We start from the raw sequence: 25,469 nt of genomic DNA, 5'->3' as shown, positions 1-25,469 counted from the left end.
CCTCTATGTAACTTTTAGGGCAAAGAAGCACATTTCATTCATATCAAGGTGCCACAAAGGGTTTTTGCAGTCAACTCTCCAACCCGTCGATTGACTTCGCAGATTATGTAAGATAAATACCTATACGCACTTAGCATGTACAATATGAAGAGTTTGTTCGCAAAAACCGATAAGTCCATTTTTGAAGATTTTGAAGTACGTTCTCTGTCAATAAGTACAAAATAATACCTTTTAAATGATATATTGGTCACTACATATTTTTGAAGTTATGGTCAAAAGAAGCAAAAATTTTCTTATTATTCTCTTTATTTTTCTTGAACTTTAATCGCAAATATCTCCATTTGGCAAATATGGACTTATCAGTTTTTGTAAAAAAAACTCTTCATATAATTATGAGCCTACGCTATACACTCAATTTTTCATTCAAAATGCGCGTCCGGTAAAAATACATCGTCCCATCTAGGATAACATAAAACGCGTTATCTTTCACCTAATCTCATAATTTCTTTGATGCATGTGACATCAGAACATATATTATATTTCGAATAAATAAACACTTTTAAATAGATTGATTTAGGTAGTTTAAAAAAACTTTGAAATATTGGTAGATTTCACAATGTACAATTTTGAGTAAATCACGGTTTTATCACCTCCTGGTTTTATGTTTCATTGCGCCATATATGTGCGCGTAATATTCTACATTCAAATGTATATTAGTCAGGTTTTAAACTTGAAATGGAAGATAACACATTTGTAGTTTGAAAGGTACTTATCAACCATTACTTATTTCGATAAAAAGTGAAAAATCGTTATTTTTGACATTCTTTCAAATTTTGCGCTAAAAAAGGCATTTTCGGCAAAAACGCGCTTAACATCCGGCCGTACGCTAAACTTCAGTATATATGCAAGACTTTCAGCTGGAAAACTAAGCATTAACAAATTTTGCCATCCAAAGAAAAAAAAATCGTCTTGGCTGGCCTACTATTACATCTACCAGTCACAATTGGCAATCTGTGGTTGGCACAACGAAATTTGGAAAGAGTTTGGCTGAACACGCTTCGAATTTTTAACAGGTATGAATTTAAACAAATTCGTTTTGAAGATCTGTACTGTTTCTTATCTTCGACTGCCAATTCTGTACAAATGTGTCACATAGTGTAAGTCTTATCGAAGACTTAAACCACGAAGAACTTACGTTATCAAAGCTATTCCTAACAAAAGACATTCCTAACTCATTAAGTGCATCATAAACTTTCAACAACCATGGCGATGAATATAATTATGCAAAGTTGATATAATTCCACATACAATTGATGAATATTTGCTCTCTTTACCAGTGATAATCTTTACCCAATGATTAAGCATTCTTTCCTTAACAGCACAGGCTATTTCAAGCCTACCTAATTCTCCCAGAGCCATAATATTCATAGTATTTTTTTTTTATCTCAGTAAATGTTTACAGTATTGAGTATGCAGACTCTCTATAGGTTCTAAATTTTCATATCCCCGAACTTCACTTCCATAAATGAGAATGGGTACAACAAGCCGGTAAAACAAATCTAATTGGATATCTATTGGAAGCCGCAACTTTCGAGACTTAACCATTAGGCTATACATTGCTCGTTTCGCTTGATCAACTTGTTTAGCTTGGGCCTTTTTTAAAATCATTTTTATAATCAAACACAACTCCAAGGTAAGTATACTCATCTATAACCTCTAAAATATTCTCATTAAACTTAAAGGGCTTACATTTTCTAACTTTTCCTCATGAGAAAATCATTACTTTTGTTTTACTGACATTAACCACAATTTGCAGTAATCACCTACAGCATTGAGTGCAGATTGCAGTTCATTCTCACTAGTTGCTAGGATTAAAGTATCATCAGCATACATCAATGAGAAGAGTCTTAGAAATACATCTGTTCCTTTATCATGTAATACGGTCAACAAATTATCAGGCAAAAAATCAACACCATTACATAATCTTGAAAATCATTTATGTACAATGCAAATAGCAAAGGAGATAGATTCTACACTATTCTTGTCTCACTCCAATATCACAATTAAAAAAAAACTCAGAACGCTCTGAATTGTTGAGAACACATGATGACTTCAGATTTTATACATATTTCGAATTACATCGAAAACTTTTCCCTGTATATTTGACATCTAGCAACTTTATTCCATAGCAATGCTCTATCGACAGAGTCAAAAGCTTTCTTGTAATCTATAAACGCACAATAAACTCTCTTTTTTCTGTGATAAATACAAGTCAATAACTGAGTGCAACGCAAATGTGTGATCAACAGTTGAGTAAGTTTCTCTGAATCCTGCCTGTTCTTCCCCGATCGCATGATTATCATCATCATCATAAATTGTGTGTGTGTGCACGCGCGTTTAGTTCCTCGTCACATGTACATGGGCGCAAATAACCCTTTGCAATCTTAACAATAGAAAATGGAAACAGCACACTTACATATGTCAGAGGATCATAGTGTGAAAGAGTCTTCTGATAGTCGACCTGGGAGATGACGATAACAAGATGGATGAGGTAGGCACAATACGTGAGCTTGGCCAGCGGAACCCACAAGCTCATCTCGAGAAGGCTGCCTATTGGACCTGTTGGATGGAGATTATACAAAATATCCTAGAATAGCATAAAACGATAAAAGGCAGTGCTAAATTATATTGGCTATATAGTCAGTATAACAAAATACACCAGAAGAATTAAAGCATACAAGCATATATATAAGAAAATATAAGATACAAAGAGAATGTACCGAAAAGAAGCAAAGGAAAATTAAGACGTCTGGAGTCCGTTTCATGAAAGTCTTATGAGAGATTTTTCGCTCATATTAAGACACACTTATGAGAGACTTAGGCTGCGTTTATCAACTCCTTTTCTCGGCAGAAACAGGTTATCCAAACAGCTTTCAAGGAATTTTTACGAGTTGATAAACGCAAAGCTGTTTTGATAGCCCTTTAGGAAAGCCTTTTACGAAAGGGTGCGTTTATCAACTCTCCTTTCTCGGCAGAAACAGGTTATCCAAACAGCTTTCAAGGAATTTTCACGAGTTGATAAACGCAAAGCTGTTTTGATAGCCCTTTAGGAAAGCCTTTTCGAAAGCCCGAAATTTGTGACGATCCAAACAGGTTTCCTAAACAGGTTATCAGAAACCTGTTTGTAAAAGCCTTTCGAAGTTGATAAACGCAAAGCTGTTTTGAAAGCCCTTTAGGTCGCCCTACTGCGGTTACGCAACCATGCGTTTCCAGTTTCTGAAAAGGCGCGCGCCACGGCGTAAAGTGCACACGAGTACGTGTACACAGGTGTATACATACAGCTGTGTGTAATGCACGCATATGCTTGGAACAAGGAGGTGTTTCTTTCACCAACAAGGTTTGAAAAATAGAGTAACAACAGTCTCATTCCCTTTGATCCCATGTCTCATGCCGCCACTCAGAAATATTTGAAGTATGTGCTAAACTGGAGCTGCCTCACAGATAGGAAGACAATTGATTCATGTGCCATTGTATCATGACTCGTCACTCTCAAAGGAAGATATGTCTTTATGATGGTAATTGCTTTTCGCCGTCCCTTCTTAGAAAACAAGCGGCACATTAATAGTACAGGCAGTCAGGGCTTTGGAAAGGGCTCTCGAAAGGGCTATGGAAAGGGCTATCGAAAGGGCTATCGAAAGTTGATAAACGCAGCCGACGAAAACAAGTGGCACATTAATAGTACAGGGAGTGGACAGGGCTTTCGAAAGGGCTATGGAAAGTGCTTTCGAAAGGGCTATGGAAAGGGCTATCGAAAGGGCTATCGAAAGGGCTTTCGAAAGTCGTTTAAACTGGGGAATGTTGATAAACGCAGCCTTAAAGAAATGGATTCGAAAGTTTATGAGCGACTTTGGCTACTCTGAGATTTTATATAAAGAATGTATTCCATGATAATAATGAGGAATAAAAAGTAAGTTTTTAATGAATATCCCGAAAGGTTCGCTCCAATTTTCAGCTACAATATATGAGAACAAAACATGAAATGAAGAGTAATAGATGCGATGCACATGGGTGCACATCACGAGATCCACACCCACGAGTCATACAGCCCACGAGTCATAGAGCTCACGAGTAATACAGCCCATGAGTTATACAGCTCACGAGTCATACAGCCCATGAGTGCGACACTAAGCTAACAAGGCCCACAAGACCGTGTTTTATCTGTGAACTCGTGGGCTGTTTTACCTAGTGTCAAACACACGGGCTGTATGACTCGTGAGCTGTATGACTCATGGACCTCTTTTTCTATGTTGAACTCGTGGGCTGTATGACTCGTGGGTGTCGGTCTGATAAAACAATGACCAAATTAAAATTGTTTAAAATCAACAATACAGGAACGAACAACGTTTTTTCTTGACCGCCGTGTTTATTTCTTTTAAAGTAAGTTCAAATTTCAATGTATTTCAACCCATAGATATCGCGAAGTTTTCTCGTGTTTCAAGCGAAACCAAAGAGAATTGCCCGTACAACACGTACAAAGCTATTCACAACGTGTCGGTGAGCGTTGAACTATTAAGCCAGTTCGTAGTTCAACTTTGCGCATGAGCAGAAAAAAAAAGGTTATTTGTACCAATAGGCATGCAATCTGGTTGGGTTTTTTTTTTTTTTTAATTCATTGAGATAAGCATATGTGATGCAGTGATTATTCATGCTATCCTTGTAAATGTTACTTGCCAGTACATTCACATGACAGCAAGTCCGGTATTAGGACAAGATTAACAGAAACAGGATAGAAGTTCATTTGGTCATAATACATGTTTGATGAGACTTTCGCCTACTGGATTTGTAGGCTTCTTCAGACCGGCGATAGTCCCATCAAACAGGTAAATTGCAACTGATTGTGACAAGATTAACTTCTTTGCAGTTGGCATTCCTATCAGATGAATCTTTTAAGCGATTAACAGAAACAATAATCACTATCTGTTAATGCAAGCAATGCGATGTTTTCTATAAACAAGACTGTCTCAAAACTCACAAAAAAGAGTTATGAAAACGGACGTGTAAATATTCCTTTCTCACATCATTATTGTTATCATTACTATTTTCCTTTTGCAGTGTTTGTGATTCCTCCAGTTATCTCACATACCAAATTAATTCCTGAATTCTTATAAACTCTCCTATTTCTGTGTTGAGAAAGATTTTAAGAGAGAGAAAAAGTGAGAAACGGACAGAAAAACCGCAAACATGACACGACCAAACAGGGAGTCGGTGCAGGAAAGTTACTGAAATTAGTTAATTGTGTTTCAGCACGTACTGCAAGAAATTCTCGCAGCGTGGTATGACGCATGCCCCCACCGTGTCGTCAGCACGTAATATAGCTGCTATCATCATATTTATTCTTGCTGAGAGGGGTGTAAATCTGAGTGCACTGATCCATCTGGCTCAAGTGGCATAATTGCTACCACGAGAAAATTAGGATATTGGTCCTTTTTGGGTATCCACCTATACTGTGCGGACATCAAAATATATTCATTAGTATCATCGCTGTTCATGTCTATAGAACTTGCTTGAAAAACATTCATACATGTTTGAAATCCCATCGAGTTTGAGTAAAAAAAAAAACTGAACAAACAAGTAATACACATAAGTATGCAAATCGCCGAAAATTCCGTAATGGTGAACTCTTTTAAACAATGAATGGAAATCACTGAAATTTTCGGTTGGAATGGCTATATTTATAGGGATCCCACAAGGGTGAAATCTTAAGATCGAGATATCATCGACATTCATTATCGGTGACTGACATGAAGAAATCAACAAACACGCACAAGTGTGACTTTCCATTGTTTTACATTTACATTCATTACAGTTATAACAACACGTAATCATGCTGTTCGACTGGTTCACATGCACACACACACACACACATACACACATCAAAAGTTTTCAAAAATTTTCAAGATTGAAGGAGGCGCAGATTGAACAAGAAGGAGAAGCAAGAAGTCTAGACTTACTTGTTAAAAAATCACGGAGAGAATAGTTTCGTGACTCGTCCGGGGCCCATTTCATAAAACTTATCATCAGTGACAAGTTGTCATAGATGTGACAAGCTACTGAAATCTTTGCATCTGATTGGCTGAGAGCAAATTTGTCATAGAAATGTGGCAGTTGTCACTGATAACAAGTTTTATGAAACGAGCCCCTCACCTCTTCAGCTCTGACTGACTGACTGACTGGTGAGCGTTCACCCGTGATGGATGAATGGCGATGTTATTGCCTTTATTGTTTGTGCGTTGAGGAATTTTCCGGATCATCGACTTGTATCTTTGGTGAAAGCTGTGTCAGAGTCCCCTCCGCTGTTGAGGGAAGGATTTTCCGTGTTCATGTACACAGCTCCAGGGAGTCCTCATACAAACCTTCTGGTTTCCTTGTCAAGAATGACAATTATTTTCTTTGTCCTCAGAATGATGTCCCGTGTTGTTCAGATGAGTGAACACAGTTGATTCGTTCAAAGCTTGTACATGCAGATCTACGGTGCTTGAAAAGACGTTTTTGGAGAGACTGATTGATCTCACCAACGAAGACCAGTTCGTAATTCCACTTTGCGCATGAACAGAAATGGGAATTTTTTACTAAAAGCCATGTTGGTTTGTAACTTCACTCAAGCCCTGTTTTAACAAACCTTATACCCGACAACGTCAGGACAACGTCCAGAGGAGAAACTTCCTCGCCTCGGGCAATAACACCGCAGGAGATAGCGAGGGGTACCGTTTTAATATTAGGCGTTTTCAGATCAGCCCGATGAAAAAATCCGAACTCGAGATCTTTTCCGCGATCCCAAATTAGCGCACTATTTTATTTCCTATTCATATCAGCCCGAACAGAATTAGCCCGAATTTGTTCGAGCTAATTCGAAAGCTCAGCAGCGTGAGTAAAGCGCGCGCCTTCCAAAAAATAGATAAATAAATAAATAAAAATAAAAAAATACCCGCGATTTGTGTGCAGGTTGCCTCCATCGATCGGGTCACACACATTAGGCATGATATGGGATCAGGGAGGTGGGATAATAATGCAACGCGCTAGTTCGCCGATCATCTCGCTTATTTCGAAATTTCCCGAGTTTTGGTCCAGAAATTTTCTCAAGCATAACTTTTAAATTAGTGCGGTAATTTGAATTCACATTATCAAATAGCGCTCTAGTAATTCGTCAGCGGGTTATGAAAATCCAAGCTCGAGATTATGAAAATCCAAGCTCGAGATTCTGAAAATTGCGCGCTATATTTTAAAACATCTGGCTCATGTGGGAGTGTGTCCACTGATGCGAAATCCCCGCCCATCAACCAGGGCCGCCTATTGTTCTAGATTGTGCACATCTAGGTATGCGATCGTGTATATGATCCATGGTTATTAACCAAAACGTGGTTATACTGTATACGCCATTTATTTCGCGAGTCTAAATTTTCGCGAATCCGGAATCCCCGACGATTTCGCGAGTGGTTAAATTCGCGATCGTGGAGTCCTGCACTGATTGGAGAAGTGTACACGCGTACGTCACATTCACGTCGGGATCAGAGTCAATATTTTCGCGTGTCTTTAATTTCGCGAATAGCACCCGGCTCGCGAAATTCGCGAAAATAAAAACCTCGCGAAATATTCGGCGTATTTAATCACTTGAACTGCATAAGGGCGTGTCTCACCGGGCTTGAAACTAGTTCGTGACTAGTTTGCGACTCTAGACGTCGCGGAGACTAATTATATCCGCGACTGCTGAGATGTCTCAGAGACGTCTCAGAGACGTCGCTGAGACCTGCCGAAGACCAGAAAAACTGGTGAGAGGTCGCAGAGACGTCTGTGCAAAGTCTAAACGTTGACGCTGTTTGACCTACTTTAGAAACCACGTGACCATCTGCGTGCTGACATCCTGCCTAGATCAAGTCAGGTGATCCTGCAGCGGCTCCTTCATATTTGAAATTTTTTGACACCTGCCATAATTCCTCTAAGCGACGTCTCCTTCGTGAGACCGCAAGCCATTTTTATGTTGGAGACGTCTCCGCGACTGCTGCAACTGATAAGTTGGAGACGTCGCGGAGACGTCTCCGTTGGTGAGATACTAGCTTATATAAAGATCAGTGGTTACAACCCATGCACGTGATCGGCCGGCGGTGTGTCAATCCAAGGAGGTGTTACAGAGATGGAGTGGCAACTCTTCGTAATTCATGCAAACACATGTTTGGGTTCAAGGCGTTACAATGGGATGTCTAGCATTCCATTACGCTTTGAAGTCATGCTTGGCACCACTCTAGTTGCAAGACGAAGTTCGGAGACGAAGAACGCATTTCACCTTTCGTTGAATTACAAGCTTTATTTCAGCGCAAAATTTTATATGAAATGCTCGAATTGATTTAGAATAGTTTAGGAAAGAATTCAATATTATTAACATGTATTTCCAGTTTCTTCGTAATTCGCAAATCGAAAGGAAATGAAAATTAGGCCCTCCTAAAAACCTAATTTTTTTCTATAATGCGCACATTTCCGCATGTTAATTTTTTATCTTTTAATAAGGGATATTTTGATCTTTCAAATAAAGTACTCCGTTAAAGCGTGTTCCAGCGTGTTTTTAAACTATTTGCTGTTAAAATTGTGAGTTTTACACTGCATTTTGATTCGCTGCTCCAATTCAAGGTACACAAATTCATTGTTGCCATCACATTGAATGAGAGAGCGAATTGCAGTAGGATCAAATATTTCTAGGTGTGAGAGCGCTAGTCCCGATTATTGATGCTCTCTTTTGTCAAAGCACATGGGTAACACCTGTAGTTGAACGCATAACTTCTCGGCGGTGTCGCGCATGACTTCAACGGAGAGCTTTAGTTGCCTCTCCTTCTCTAGCACCTCCCTGGTCAATCATTCTCTGTCTGCAATGTTGTGCATGCGTGCTGAGTGTATCAAAGGAATGTTGTGGGGGTAATATCTGAGTAATTCCCCTAGTTCGATTTTCACCGATAGTCCTCAGCAGTATGGAAAGTATTCCTTGACGGATCCGGAAATTTCATCGACGTCTAACAAGGGCAATAACATCGCCCATTCATCAATGTGGGGTGAATGCTTGCCAGCCAGTCAGAGATAAAGAAGTAGATACCTAGATGATACCATTATGATGATTTTTCTTTTCTGATAGACGTTTTGCCACATTGAGCCATGTGGACTGGCTCACTGAGATTCAAACGCCTTCTTTAGCTAAAATACTTTCAAAATTAAAACGCGTTCTTAACCGTCGCCATGCAGTTGGCATGAATTCTATGCACTACCATGCTATAATCATTGCGTGCGCAAGTACAATAATTTAAGTTTCTTTTCTTAATTTACAATGATTCGCTTTTCCCTGCAGAACAAACCGGCGATATTTAGAGGGTTTATTATGCTCGTACAATGTTTAAACTGCTGATCAATAGTTTTGCACTGCTAGCAAAGAGTGGAAATCCCCCATCAGGGATTTCTATTCTCCAAATGCAGAGATGAGCAAGATCAGCTTGGAGGTGACCCTCACCTCCCTGACAAGATTTACTGATCTTATAGTTACTACTATACGACTTATCAGTAGTTCATCTCCTCACGAAAAAAATAAATAAATAAAAATCTTTGATCAGTGGTTTTAACTCATAACCAGGAGATATCCGTCATTTCGAAACTCATGACATTCAATATACAAATATTTCTCGAGAGCTCGTCCAAACAGCTTGTATAGTGACCCCTCCCTCTAGCCCCCCCCCCCCCCCAAAAAAAAAATAGAAAATAAAAAATAAAAAAATCTGATGTGCGTTGTGGATGCCCAGGTCGAATTTGCAAGAGTGGAAATAATACTAGTTTAAATTGCACTGAGATTCGGGATATCATTAAGTAGCTATGCCACTTCGAGAGCAGAGAGATTAATAACTACTAATATACGAGTAATGAGAAGGACGTCTGTTGTAAGCATGAGCCAGGATTAAACTCTTATTTTACCCGTTACTATAAGGTTTGCGGGTGCATTTCAGGAGTTGAAACGAGGACTGTTTAAATGTTGCTGTGTAGAATTGCTATTCTGACGAATTTCTTAAGAGAAAAAAAAAATCATTTCTTGATTTTCTGGCACAATGTGGCAGAAGATGGATATAAAATCCCAACATGCAGAAAAAGTAGTGAGTAAATACTAGGGTACTGGGTAGGCACAGGAACTGGAAAGCAGTATTATGACATAACATAGTACGAATACATCGACTGAACATCAACGTTCGTCAAGTGTATTTGAACAATAAAATGCATTCATCGACAAGGCGTTTGGTTCATTAATGAAAGACGAAATGTTTCTCTCTACTGACCTCCATAACCGAAGAGACAAGCAAAGATGATCCAACAGATGGCGAGCCCCCACGCAAAACGACTAAATGACAGGTAGATGACCGACTCCCATTGTTCAATGTAGCGGTCGTGACTGGACCAGATGCCATACACAGCCCCGAACATGGTGCCAAGGGCACACAACCACAGTGCGACCACCACGACCTGCAAGTGCATACAGTAAAACAAGTTGGTGCCCCTTGTTAGATGATACGCTAACAGCGTGTCACCTATTGTGTTCGTCAAAATCTTCCTTTATTGGTTGATTTCATCTGGTTGATTGTGCAGTCCAGATTGAATAACATTTTTTTTTTCTTTTTTTGGGAGGTAATATCATATTCGTATGGCAGGAAACACGAAGAAAATACCAACACAAATGATTAAGAGTGTGAAAATGAATAACGCGCTGTGGGATTAAGTATCATTTCTGATATAATTCACATACATATAATTTTTCTTATTATGTGCCACGCTATTACATTGGCCTACGTACTGTAATACACCGGGTAAAGAATAAATCTAATACACATTAATATGTATATTCATAATCATTTTCATTTCATTTCATTTCAATTTATTTTTCATATTTCTCACATATATCACAATAAAGTATATAAATACGAAAATTATACAAAACAAAATTTAGATGAGACTTCATCGGAATGTACAGAAGTTTGATTTGGTATAAACACGGTCTGTATGCATGCGGATTAAACTGTGGTCATGATGCGAAAAAAAATATGATGGGGCCTGCGTAAAAGCATTAGCTTGTACAGCCGCGGGTCCCGTGAGTAATCAGATTAGGGGAAGTTTAAAATACGGATTATTTTTTAAGACCAACTATAACTGGGAAAACCGATTAAAACAAACAAAACAAAAAATCCAATTAAATATATGTCAATAAATAAAAATACAGAAAGGTCACATGTTGCAGCAGTATAACCTCCTACTTAGTAAGGACATTGGTAGAACAACAACTGCAGAGATTCAATGGGTGTGTTGCAGAGTATAGAAGATGGCGTAACTGTATGACATAAATACATAAGTAGAAGGTGGAATAATGAGATTTGTCGTGAATGTAAACAATACCGAAAGCTCAGGAGTAACATTCCAGCATGGGTCCTAAAACCAAGCATTCCGTGTGACCATAGTAACCGACAGCTGTCACGCGCGAGAATTTCGATAACCGAGTGGAACAATAGGTGCATGAAGAGCGCAACAGGCAGACTGATCAAAAATAGCGTTCATGGTTAGGATCCCGCCGGACTAAGGTGGGATAAACAAGGGGTAACATAAAGAGCAGCAAGAACTATACACTATGCATGCCGTACAATGTAGCTGCTAAGAAGATATTGCTTCAGTTTTCGTTTGAATGAGGTTACAGTGGTACAACTTACAAGTTCCATAGGGAGTTCGTTCCAATATTTGGGCCCAGCGAACATAATTGTTTTTTTCGCGAAAATTGTTCGGGTACGTGGAAGGTGATATGCGTAACGTTGACGAGTTGGATAATCATGAAGTGTATAATTTCTTGTAAACATTTGGGAAAATACGTCTGGTAATTGGCCAGTTGAAAATTGAAACATAAACAGGCCAACGTTGTAATAAAATAACTCGGGAATTTTCAAAATTTTATTACTAACAAAAAGTTCGTTCGTGTGGGATAAATATCCAGTGTGGTTAACAATTCTAACAGCGCGTTTTTGTACAAGAAATAACGAATCGATAAGGTTTTTAGAAGCATTTCCCCACGCCAGAATCCCATAGTTGAGATAGGGAGATATCAAAGTTGAATATATGCTCTGTAGAATATTACATGGAAAATAATAGCTAAGTTTGTTAAGAACCCCGGTATTTCTAGCAATAATTCTGCTTACATAATTAACATGGGTTCTCCAAGATAAATCACTATCGATATGAAGACCCAAACATTTTGTACTGTTGACCTGTGACAGATCAATGTTGTTTATCTTGACAGAGAGAGGTAACACAGGTGGCGAATTACTGAATAACATATACTGAGTTTTATCAATGTTTAAGGATAATTTGTTCGCAAAAATCAAAGATTGAACAGAAACAAGTTCTTTATTTATTATGTTTATAAGCGCATCAGGATTTTGATGAGAGAAGAACAAATTTGTATCATCTGAAAAACAAACGAAGGAAAGAATCTTAGAGGAGTTCTGGATATCGTTAATATATAAAATAAAGAGAAGTGGGCCTAACAAGGAACCCTGTGGAACACCACAAGAAATCAGTTTTGGTTGGGAGTCGTGACCGTGAATACTTACAAATTGTTTTCTATTCGTTAAATAATTAGTGAACCATTCTAGCGCCCTTCCCCGAATTCCGTAATGATTTAACTTATAAAGTAAAATGTCATGGTCTATTGTATCAAACGCCTTGGAGAAGTCAAGGAAAACACCGACAGTGTGAGAAACATCATCTATAGCATGAGTTATCTTATCAATAAACTTGAGTAATGCGTGAGTTGTACTATGTTTTTTTCCGAAATCCAAATTGAGATTCAGTAAATATTTTTGCCTGAAGAAAAAAAATAAGGGTGCGTTTACACACAAGTCTTTCGAGTATCTTTGAAAAGGAAGTTAAAAGAGAAATGGGGCGATAATTATTGACAAGGTCTTTTCGCCCTTTTTTAAAAATGGGAACAACTCTGGCTACTTTCATTTTTGAGGAACTTTACCAGTAGAGAAAGATTGATTGAAAATATAAGTGAGAGGCGAAATTATTTCATGAATCACATTTTTACCATGAAGTTTGTGATTCCATCATATCCTGAACTTTTTTTTTTATTATTATTTAATTTATCAACAATCTTTATTATTTCATCTTCGACAATCGGGACCAAAAATAAAGATTCCATATTCCTACCACCCAGGAAAGAGTGGAATTCTCGCTGCGCTTCAGGAATTTTATCAGCCAGATTTGGCCCAATGTTTACAAAAAAATCATTAAAAACTTCAGCTATATCTATGGGGTCATCAATACGAACATCATCCTCTTGAATGTAACTAGGCGCGTTATTGTCAGTATTACGTTTCAACGCTCGGTTTATCACCCTCCACGTACCCTTCACATCAAATTTACATTTGTCGAATTGATTCATAAAATACATCCGTTTGGCTGACCGTAATGCAGAAGTGAGGATATTACGATACTGAGTATATCTGGACTTATTTGTAACTGTGGGTACTTTGCGATATTTATTTAGGTGATACGCTATCAGCGTATCACCTATTGTGATTGTCAAAATCTTTCTTTATTTTTTTTTATTCTTCTTTCTTTCTGGACAATTTTGTGTCGTCAATATCTCAAGAATGACATTACGAAATAACATGACATTTTCAGTCAACATGTCTCATGACAAAATCTAGCCACAATAAGGTTTTCATGACAGTTACATATCTATGACGTCATCTAGGCGCCATTTTGTGATTTTCGGACCTTGTCACATGATCGATCATAACTTCATAACTAGATGTCATTTCTGTATCATTTTCGGTGGACATGAAGTTCAGGTCACGCTCTATCTTACTTTTTAACGCTAGTTACACAGGTCATCATTACGCGCGCGTAAGCGCGCGTCAAAATTTTAAAAGGCTCAAAACGACTTCCCAATGGGAAATCTCGAAGTTTCAGACAATTTTAAGCGTTTCAAACATTTTCTCGCGTGCGCGTCCGTCCGCGCAATTTCGCGCGCAGAGCCCGTAAGCAACATGAAAATGCAATTTTTTTGACTGATTTGGATTCCTGATACTTTGAGTAATAATATCCATTGATTTCCGATCGATTACGACCTATAACAAAGGAATGCACTGGCGTCAAAGTTGAAATTCCGCGTGCGCGTCTTTCTGCAAATATAGTGAAAAAAACATGTCTTTGTTTATTTCGCCATAGCTCTTTAAATCGTCCGTGGACCCTATATTTCTATTGCATATTACAAAAGTATATGAATTGTAAGTAACATTCCAAGTATCAGTATTGCCAGGAATACGCGATGACGTCATCATATCGTCATTTTAAATCAAAAAAGTGGAATTGATTTTTTTGAGGTACTGTTTCTGACATTCATTTGCTCGTATCTCTGTTGTTTAAGCTCAATATTACCCCAAATTCAGATATGTTGCACTTTGAACATTTGCCTTTCAAGGCCATGTGATGGTTTTGAAATATGATGACGTCATCATACTAGAAATTGTGATTAAAGGTAAAGACTCAAAATCAGACAAGTTTACGTGTTATGTCTATGGGAGGTGATTTTTTTTAAAACCATGCATTGACTTGACAACGTTTAAGCACCATTACCTCATCTGATTTTACTCCATTTCCTCTGAAACATAAATATGTTGTAGCTGAGACAACAAGCTTAGTAATCATGCATTTTATGTTTTCAAATCTCCTCATCAGGTTGACAATTTTGCAATTTAAAACTGAAAATGAGAATGCAATCTGTACGGAACGATTCCCAATTTTTCTTTGCAACTGTATATTGATCGAATCCACGCTGCCACTTGTGGGAAGTTGAATAGCGCCATCACAAGTCAACACTGTCACGATAGTATTTAGATTTAAGTTTCGCACTCGATCTTCAGGACAGCCATGTGGCATAATCGGTTAGCGCGCTGGTTGTTCATAACGCCATACCGGAAGGCGAGAGGTTCGACTCCCGCAGGACTTTTATCCGTTCTTTCTTTTTTTTCTCTTTTTTTTCGGCAGTTCAGCTTTACTCCGATGTCATTTATCGTATTACTTTATCAAGTGTACGTAACCCGTGAACACGGCTGCTCTATTTCCCTTGTTTTGTATTGGAGTTTGGAGATTGGGTTTGCTTCATTAATTTTGTCACACTTAATGTTGTAAATTGCCCCTTGTTACAGTGTCCCGCTTGCCACCTTTCGTTTGCTCTTTCCTTTTCTCTTCATTGGTTATTGTTATACTGTAACAGGATAGGTAGGAACATGTATGTTTAAATAACTTGCAGGAATGGGAGCTGAATTGATTAACTATAGTCCAGGTGTATGGCGTCTTGCTCATCTCTTTGAAATTCCAGGTTGTTATTGTTTGACCCAATAACGAAGTTGTAGACAGGTTATATGTTGTTATAGAGGTATCTTGTGCCACATGAATGGAAAGCATCACTGTTTAGTAGTAGTAATGAACTTTTTCATGTTGTATATGGTATAAATATTTAAGATAAATATATATATATATATATATATATATATATATATAAAGATTAAAGATAAATTTCACATCCAATCTTCGGTACAGCCGTGTGGCTTTATAGTCACTTAGCGCGCTGCATGGTCATTATGCACTACCTTAGGACGAGATGTTCGAGACCCGCAGGACGCTATCATTTTTTTCTCTCTCTTTCTTTGTGTTTCTTTTGGCAGTTCAGCTTTATTCCGATCGATGTCATTTATCGTATATTCTTATCAATTATACTACCCCACGACACACAGTCGCTCAAGTTCCTCTTTTTTTTGTCGGAGGCTCTAGGTTGGATTTGCTTCATTTATCATACGTATTGTTTAAATTGCCCTTGGTACAGTGCCCCGCTTGCCACCTTTCCTTTTCCCTTTCCTTTTCTCTACGTTTGTTCCTGTTATATTGTCACAAGACAGGTCGGAAAATAATTTGCATAACTCAACTGGAGCAGGAATGGCAACTGAATGAATTAACTCTAGGCCAGGTGTATGGCGTCTCGCTCATCTCTTTGAAATTCCAGGATGTTATTGTTTGACGCAATAACGGAGTTGTAGACAGGTTTTATGTTGCTATAGAGGTATCTTGTGCCACATGAGTAGAAGGCATCACTGTTCAGTAGTAGTAATGAACTTTTTCATGTCCCTCTATGTCAATTATAGTGTGGTTTAAAGGGGTTGTGTGTCTATCTGCCAAAGAAAAGGAATAACTTATTTTCGTCATGGCTGTTTCTCTATACGTAGCCGTAGGTAATGAGTGTTGTTGGTATCTGAGCAGTGAAGAACAGAGCATCAGGCTAAAATCCCCCTTAGTTATACGCGCTAAGCGTTCAATTTGATATATCTTTCTTTATGAAGTCAATCCCTGCTAATGGAGTTACAGAATTATGTTACGACACGTTTCACTGAAAGTTTGTAAAGCAAAGTTTATGGACAAGGCAAGCAATTGTACATGAATATACCTACCATTGATTTCAGAGGGAAATTATGGTATGCATAAATGTAAGGGTATCATTGCTTTGGAATTGCTGAGACAATATGCTTGGCACGAGGGCTTCCACTTCTAATAACTGATCCCTTTGAAGATGTGTCGGTCACGGGTGATCGTCATGATTCATCTTTCACGTAGAAGCTTGCGTTCCACACTCTTGGTTCAAGAAGACTTACCATCATACTTCAAATTGTTATTAAAGGTAAAGACTCAAAATCAGACAAGTTTACGTGTTATCTCTATGGGAGGTGATTTTTTTTTATATGCATTAACTTGACAACGTTTAAGCACCTTTATCTCAGATGATTTTGCTCCATTTCCTCTGTAACTTAAGTGTGTGGTAACTGAGACAATAAGCTGCAGTAATCATGCATGTTATTCTTTGAAATCTCCTTATTAGTTTGACAATTTTGCAGTTTAAAACTGAAAATGAGAATGGAATGTGGACAAAACGATTCCTGATTCATCTTTCACATACATAAGTTTACGTTCCTCTTTTTTTTCTCGTCGAGACGTATGGCCGAGTGGTTAAAGGCGACGTCTCAGAGACGTGAGGTTGCACACGTGCGGGTTCGAACCCCACAAGATCACGAAACAAATTACTTAGCTATTTTACTTTTTTTTTCTTCAATTTTGTATTACATATATCGTCCATGTAGAAATCACATTCGTATATAAACGCACCTATACACACACACAGACACACACACACACACCATATCCCTCTTTTTTGTGTTGGAGACCATATTGCTTCGACTGCTGCAAAATTTTGCAGGCTGACTTTGTCAAACTGATCATAATATGTAATGACGACGACGAAGGTGTTGTACTTTGAACAATTGTCTTTCAAGACCACATCATTGTTTTGTACTTTGATGACGTCATCACACTGAAAATTGTGATTAAAGGCAAGGTATCAAAACCAGCCGATTATAGGTTTTATGTTTACGACACGTATTTTTCCCAAGTTGCCAGAAATGGCATAGCGACATCAGTAGTTACAAGGCCGCATTTCCGTCTAGCAATGCAATACATGTTCACGCGGCCACGTTGGTTGAGTGGGCATTGACTTTTCTCCCTGTAATATCTATACATTTCTTTTTTGCCTTACCATTTCCGTGGATGTCCCGTGGCCGAGAGGTTAGGGAAACGGTTTTGCATGCAAACTCAATTATAACTTCAAGGTGTCTATATCACATTCTTTTCTTTGTCGATCACAGATGACCGACATCTGATAACCCCAAGCGTATCACCTAACTCGTCAGTCTGACGAGTTTCATATCTCGTAATAAAGTTTATTTTTCTTATTGATTGATTTTAAAAGTGATTTTGTAACCCACGGCTGCCGGGGTACTTTTTTATGATTTGAATTAGAGAATTTACGACAAGGGATAGCAATATTAAGCTGAGTTATCAAAATATCTATAAAAATATCAAAAGATAGATTTACGTCATTTTGATTATATACAGTCGACCAATCAACGAGTTTCAACCTTTCTCTAAAACTATTGATGTTTGAGTCTGACATAACACGAAAACCGGATTTTTTTTTTTTTGCACACTGTCAGCAAGAGGGTGGATACTACCAATAAGTGGATATACAGGAAAATGATCAGAGATATCCGTAACAATACCAGATGAAATATCAGAAAATGACTTGTTAACAAATATATTATCTATTAAAGTAGAAGAGAGGTCGGTGATTCTTGTAGGTCTTCTTATGAGAGGAATAAAAGACTTAGACAACAGTTGATTAAGAAACTCTTGACAATTATGATTATCATAATTTAAAAGATTTAGATTAAAATCACCCATAAGAATAAATGATTTATTCTTGAAATACTTATTCGACAAAATACCGTGGAGTAATTCACCAAATTCAGTAAAATTAGAGTTTGGTGGCCTATAAATTTCTCCAACAATTACATTTCCTTTATTTGGTGCTTTTATCTCAATGAAAATACTTTCAAAAAATTCTGTCATAAAACTGAACTCTTCTAATAACCGATGGTTTAAATTTTCTGTTACATAAAAACCAACTCCACCTCCTTTCTTGCACAATCTATTGTTTGTAATCAGTTTGAATCTATCAATATGAAACAATGAAGAAGGAGTCACCTCCTGTAACCATGTTTCACTGAGGCCGATGACACCATGTGTGAATCGTAATTCATCAATGAATAAGCGAAATTGATCAAAATGTTGGTTTAAGCTCCTAATATTAAAATGAGAAACAAAGATTTGATTTGGGTCCGAATTGGATAATGAAATGACATCTATTTCTAAGCAGTAACTTGTAGAAAACATGTGAGGTGGAATATCATTAGGATCAAAATCAAGTTTTAATTCATCGGTTTCTGTGGTTGAAAAAAAAAATTTGAAGTCAGAATTATCACCGTTTTCATTATTTGTAATGGTTACAGAACTTTCACCTTCCAATGACTGAACATCTACAAAAGCATTACTCATGTTCATTGTGATAAAACTCAAAGCAATTCATCCTATTTTCGTTGGGAAATGTAACAGAATGTACAGCAATGTTGGACAAGCCATATTGCCGTTGACCTGGACACAAAATGGTAGAAGACACGTAAACATGTTTGTCTTTGAGACATACATGCACCTGGACAGTTGATGCCGACATTGGAAAAACATGTTTATGCAAGGAGGAAAAATACACCAGCGTGAATGCATGGAATTCGGAAATGCGAATAACAAGTGAACAATTAAGAAGTACTGGGGCACTGCAAATGCGAATGGAATGTGACACTAGGTGGGATAATGCATGAAACAATTTTCCATAGGTAAATATGAGAACATAGGGATGCATAGGTTCAACCTGTGCGGATGACACTTCGGTACGTTCAATTAAAAATTGCAAACATGTGACCTTCCTTAAGAGCAAACGTGCACATTTGGCGTTGCTAATGAATACAAGGATGAAGCATTTAAACATCAATGCAGAGACAAACGAAAAAATAAGCATGTACAACACTAGCTCTACCTTAGAGCACATCACTAATGATAATAAAGTAACAAAAAATATCAAACTACACATTTCTTTCGAATCATTAGATATCGACAGCCAACCCACCCTCCTCTCCCTCGTGCGATTTACAATCGCAGAATTAAGTTTTAATCCATGATATAAAATAAATTATTAAAATCTAATTATCACAGTTTATGATAAGGTTCATTATGCAGTACATAGCGGTATAAAAAAGAAATATCACAACCCCCTCCAAAAGAGGGACTCATTACATTATACCTTGTGCATGTCACATGAGTTTAAAACATGGAGGGAATATAATCCGGTAGCCGTGGAAGAAAAATGTACTATACAAATGCATGCCTTGAACATGCATGTTACGGGAGTTTTTCCTTTCTAAGAGGAGCAAAAACAGACAACGAATACATAATGCTAGTAACACGCAGTTATTGAACCTTCAGATAATCGTTGCTTAAATCACCCGAAAGCCTCCTGACCTACACACACAATACACGGAGTCGCAGCTAGACCGCCAAACTCGCAAGCCCCGCAAGCATGCCATGATAGCATCATGCCATGCTATCAGTGCCTATATGGAATATTGGTATAGATCACCTCCATCCTCTATATCCCGACTGAGGCCCACGCATATTGTCTGCTTTGGACGTGAATCAGGAACCTCGGAGCTCATAATTACGTAATACTGAGTAGTGTACGCACAGCATAATCTGATGTACTATGTATGTACTATAGTTGCGTCAAATAAGCTCTTGCCCCTTAACTACGACGCGCGTCCACTAGACGAAGCTTATCCTCAAGGGTAGCTTACCATCGATAAGCTCCTGCCCCCCCCCCCCCGTATACAGTATACGAGCGAGTCCCACTAGATGATAAAACCATAGAACCGGAAGTTCGCGATGACCCTAGTACGAGAGGCACCGTATTTATATTCTGGCTTCTGGAGGTTGACCTGGAAGCTAAAGGGAGTGGGGGTTACGATGAGGTCACGCTTAAGTTCAAGTTGTGTCCGTGGAAAGAGCGTTAACCTGAGAAATCTCGTGGTGCTTATTATCATCGAGTTAACTTCAAGTTAGCTTACCTTTGAGTGCGTCTACACGGTACTTAATTAAAACCTTATCCTCGAAGATGGCTTAATTAATTATCATCGTCTGAACATAACTAGTATATGGGTAAATGGAGTTTATATTTGTTGTTATTCATTTATTCAGTAGGCCAACATATCCTCTACGCTGACGCGGGTGTGGCCAGTGTGTTATTGCGCATGGTTGAAGTAGCTATCCAATGGGAACAAGCAGAATAAAATGGAATTATTGGCCTGTTGCTTGCACGGTATATTACCCAATTTTCTTGCGATCAACAAGAAAATCATCGGGATATCTATACATAGCCCGAGTATACTGTCGGAAATAGCTTTCTACCCTTTTCCACGAAAGAAAACAAAATATGGCCTGAGTGTGAAAAGGGAAGAAAAAAATAACATTTTTTGCTGGTAATTCTCAAACGATAAAAAATACAAACGCATTTGACCTACATCCGATAGCATAATAAAGTATGCTGTACAGTGATTGTCTGCAACTTTATTTCGACTTTAACAGTCAATAGATCAATTATGTGTGACAACTTTTGGAGTATGTGATCGTGTGCAAGCCGTATTTGATTTTTTTTTTAGGCAAACCTAACCGAGTTTTTAAGCGTATTTGAATGTGAACCAGTTAGCGACTTGCCGTTGTATGCAATGATGATAAGGGGAATTTTAACACAAATGCTTTGATTATTTCCCTCTAATTGGGACATTACCTTTACGTGTTCTGTACGGTGATAAATAGTAGCAATGATAAAATGAAGATAAACAATACCCAGTGGATGGTGATTTTCTTGTCCTTCAGGTTGTAGATCACAAAGCCGAGGAACATCCCCAAGATGTATGTGACAATACGAGTGTAGGGTTTACCGTAAATATTGTCAGCCGCTGGATTATTTGCGGTGTTGTTGTTGTATAGTCTGTAACCGAAAGAAAGGGCACTTCAGATGAAGTAGAACAAATCAAGCACGATCGAACAAAAGAGTAAGAATATTGCATCATAAAAGGGAGAGTGTTATGACTTGTGGAGGTTCAGGAGAGCTGTGGTGTAATTATTGTCGTCCATGCACATTCCATAACCAGAGATGACTTCATGATTTCATAGCTTGACAAGGCACGGCTTGCGGATAAGTGTTCACAAAATGTCTGTGCTTATTATTGTATATGATAAAAAGTTAATTTTTTAAAAAGTGTTACAAACTTCTTGGAGTATTTTGAGGCGATGTCATGATCTTCTGATTTAATCTTGAAGTTCTTGAGAGCAATATAACTGCTTCACAGCATGTTTGTGTGTGTGTGTGTGTGTGTGTGTGTGTGTGTTTGATAAACATTACAATGTTACTACCTTTTTATTTCGGTAACATTGTAACAGACGTTACAGTTATAATTCTGTTTGTTTGACTTCCACTTGATTATCAATGAACTCAGTGTGTTATTTTACTTCATTTAAGTCATATGTATGGGAATGTAATTCTTAACCAACAACCTCAATCTCTTGCCCAACAACACTACATTTCAACTCTAGAAATGCAAAAGCTCCCTCGTGTGAAAGGGGGATATAGGCCTAATACTCCGTCCAACATCCTCCTCCCGCTAGCCAGTGGCGTATCTAGGGAAAACGGCGCCCGCGGCAAGCGCGAAAATTGCGCCCCTAATTTCTGAAAAAGTGTTCCACCCCAACCCCATCCCGGTAGGGTATTTAAAAAAAGTCCACATGATATGCTTTTTCAAGCACTTAAAAAGAGTCTTTTGAGGGTGATTTGAATATAATAAATTTTGATAAATTTTGGCGAGCGAGCGTAGCGAGCGAGCCGAAAATTTTTGCATTTCAGCTTACAAAAAAAAATGGAATTCTTGTCATTCTTTGGTTATTAAATCTTACAATTCTAATCAAGATATAGTGACGGCCTTATTGATAACGACTTATACCAACAAGCTGAGGACTTGAAAAAATACTCTAAATTGGTACGAGCAAGTGAGCCGAAATTTGTATATTTCCGCGTCATCATTACGTTTTGTTCTTATCTTGTTTGATTTGGGGGGTTTTTGCGCCCCCCCCCCCCTCCCCCGTACGTTCGAAACCGTTGGCGTCCTCTTTTGATCCATTCGGCGATCGCTTCAGAACGAAAGAAATTGCAGCCGCTGCTCTGCGTAACATTTTGCCAGCTAAATATAAAATGACGGGTGAACACAATAGACATTGTCATTTTGTCCGCGTCATCACCACATTTTGTTCTTATTTTCTTTTTCTTTTATATAAATTTTGCCGAGCGAGCGCAGCGAGCGAGCCGAAAATTTTTGTATTTGAGCCTACAAAACATGGAATTCTTGTCATTTTTTGGTTATTCAATCTTACAATTCTAATCAAGATATAGTGACGGCCTTATAGATAACAGTTAATACCAACAAACTGAGGACTTAAAAAATACTCTAAATTAGTACGCGCGAGTGAGCCCAAATTTGTATATTTCCGCGTCATCATCACGTTTTGTTCTGAACTTTTTTGACAAATTTTGGCGAGCGAGCTCAGCGAGCGAGCCGATTCTTTTTTTTTTTTTTTTTGTATATTTCACCTTACAAAACATGGAATTCTTGTCATTCTTTCAAATCAAGATATACTGAGACGGCCTTATAGATAACGATTTATACCAAAAAAAAACAAAACAAAACAAAAACTGGGGACTTGAAAAAATACTCTAAATTGGTGGATACGAGCGAGTGAGCCGAAATTTGTATATTTCCGCGTCATCATTACATTTTGTTCTTATCTTGTTTGATTTGGTTTCTTTGCGCCCCCCCCCTCCTGCTTCAGAACGAAAGAAATTGCAGTCGCTGCTCCGTGTAACATTTTGCCTGCTAAATATAAAATGACATGTGTGAACACAATAGACATTGTCATTTTGTCCGTGTCATCATCACGTTTTGTTCTGATTTTCTTTTTTTTTTATATATATAGATTTTGGCGAGCGAGCGCATTTCAGCTTACAAAACATGGAATTCTTGTGTAAACACAATAAACATTGTCATTTTGTCCCCCCCCCCCCCCCCCCCGGTCCGGGCGATTTTTTTTTTCCCTTCTTCTTCTTCTTCTTCTTCTTCTTCTTTTTTTTTTCTTCTTCGGTTTTTTCGTCTTTTGCGCCCCCGGGGAGTGGGGCCCGGGGCACGTGCCCCCCTTGCCCCCCCCCCCTTAGATACGCCACTGCCGCTAGGTCCATCTCCATAAACTAAAGTGGGTTTCTCATTTGGCTGGAGACTTTAAGTTGTCAGCCTGGTGGCGACTTGAGTCCCCCGGACCGATGAATGGTCATGCGGAGATGTCTCCGCGACATCTCCGAGATGTCTTCTGGCATGTAGCCGAATCTCCGAGATGTCTTCTGGCATGTAGCCGAATCTTCGAAGAGTCGCGAGAGAATCAAACATGATCATTTTTTTTTTTTGAAACTCTTCCCACTCTACAGCTGGTCGCGGAAACGTCACCTTCTTCTAGTCGTGGCCAAGTTGCGGAGACTAATTTTATTCACGAGGTCTCTAAAACGTCACCGCCACTTTGCAGAGACCTATTGGTGAGACATCGCGGCGTTAATCCATATGTCTCGGTGACGTCTCCGCGATTTTTGAACGAAAAAAACAATATATATATTGTTTCACTTAATTTGGAGACGTATCTGAAGTCACCTTGGAGCCGCCTTCTTGGAGAGAGCGCAAGCCATTTTTTTAGGTCTTTCGAGTCGCAGGAACCGCGACGACTGATCGTGGCGGAAGTCGCGGCAAAAAAGACCCCGTTTACAGTGCGAGGCTCGGCCGCGGCCGAGCCGCGGCTGAGCCCTCCTTCATTTCAGTGTATTCGCGCAAAAGGCCAAATGCGAGGCCAAAATTGGCCGCGCATTTGGCCACGCTCTGGAGGTGGTCTTGCCACTTCTTGGTGTAAACGTAAACTGTGCCAAATGCGCGGCCAATTTTAGTCTGTCTTCCAGACCCTCTGCCCGGACTATTTCGCTATTCACGATCTTAACCCCTCAACGTCGAAAACTAGTATAGTTTAAGGTGGTTTTGTCCTGCAAAGGATTTTTCCTTCGGCAAAGGCCTTTGCCCGAACGGCGACGTCGTCGCCACGGAATCCAGTTGGCAAAGGGTCTGAAGACCAGGCTATACCAAATTGCGTTTGTTTACAAGCAGAGCGCCACTACAACAAAATATTGAAAGGTTTGAATTAAAAGCGCGGCCGAGCCCGGCAGTGTAAACGGACAAATTGCGGGGCTCGGTCCCGCAATTGAGGGTGGGCTCGGCCCAGCCCCGCACTGTAAACGGCCTCAATTTTGTCCGTTACACTGCCGGGCTCGCCGCGCTTTTAATTCAAACCTTTCAATATTTTCTCTGCTTGTAAACAAACGCAATTTGGTATAGCCTGGTTTTCAGACCCTTTGCCAACTGGATTCCGTGGCGACGAATTCGCCGTTCGGGCAAAGGCCTTTGCCGAAGGAAAAATCCTTTGCAGGGCAAAACCACCTTAAACTATACTAGTTTTCGACGTTGAGAGGGTTAATATCGTGAATAGCGAAAGAGTACGGGCAGAGGGTATGGAAGCCAGACTAAAATTGGCCGCGCATTTGGCCCAGTTTGCGTTCACACCAAGAAGAGGCCGGGTTCGGCCGCGGCCGAGACCACCTCCAGAGCGTGGCCAAATGCACGGCCAATTTTGGCCTCGCATTTGGCATTTTGCGCGTTTACACTGAAATGAAGGAGGGCTCGGCCGCGGCCGAGCCGCGGCCGAGCCTCGCACTGTAA

The 25,469-nt window shown here is 39.0% G+C and overlaps 1 protein-coding gene across 1 annotated transcript in view; it reads right to left on the bottom strand.

The window, feature by feature from the left end:
* Nucleotides 1-990: 990 nt before the first annotated feature.
* Nucleotides 991-25,469, bottom strand: part of LOC140243024 (nose resistant to fluoxetine protein 6-like) — a 44,589-nt gene continuing 20,110 nt past the window's right edge. The window contains exons 14-17 of the mRNA XM_072322767.1: nt 21,460-21,604; nt 10,356-10,539; nt 2,477-2,619; nt 991-1,011 (exon numbers count right to left, since the gene is read on the bottom strand). Coding sequence (XP_072178868.1) covers nt 991-1,011; nt 2,477-2,619; nt 10,356-10,539; nt 21,460-21,604 — 493 coding nt within the window. The remainder of the gene's footprint in view (nt 1,012-2,476; nt 2,620-10,355; nt 10,540-21,459; nt 21,605-25,469) is intronic.

The sequence above is a fragment of the Diadema setosum genome, chromosome 2, assembly GCF_964275005.1.
Source record: "Diadema setosum chromosome 2, eeDiaSeto1, whole genome shotgun sequence".
Classification (NCBI taxonomy): Eukaryota; Metazoa; Echinodermata; class Echinoidea; order Diadematoida; family Diadematidae; genus Diadema; species Diadema setosum.
The sequence above is the reverse complement of the archived record's forward strand: the minus strand, read 5'-3'. Positions and strand labels throughout refer to the sequence as shown.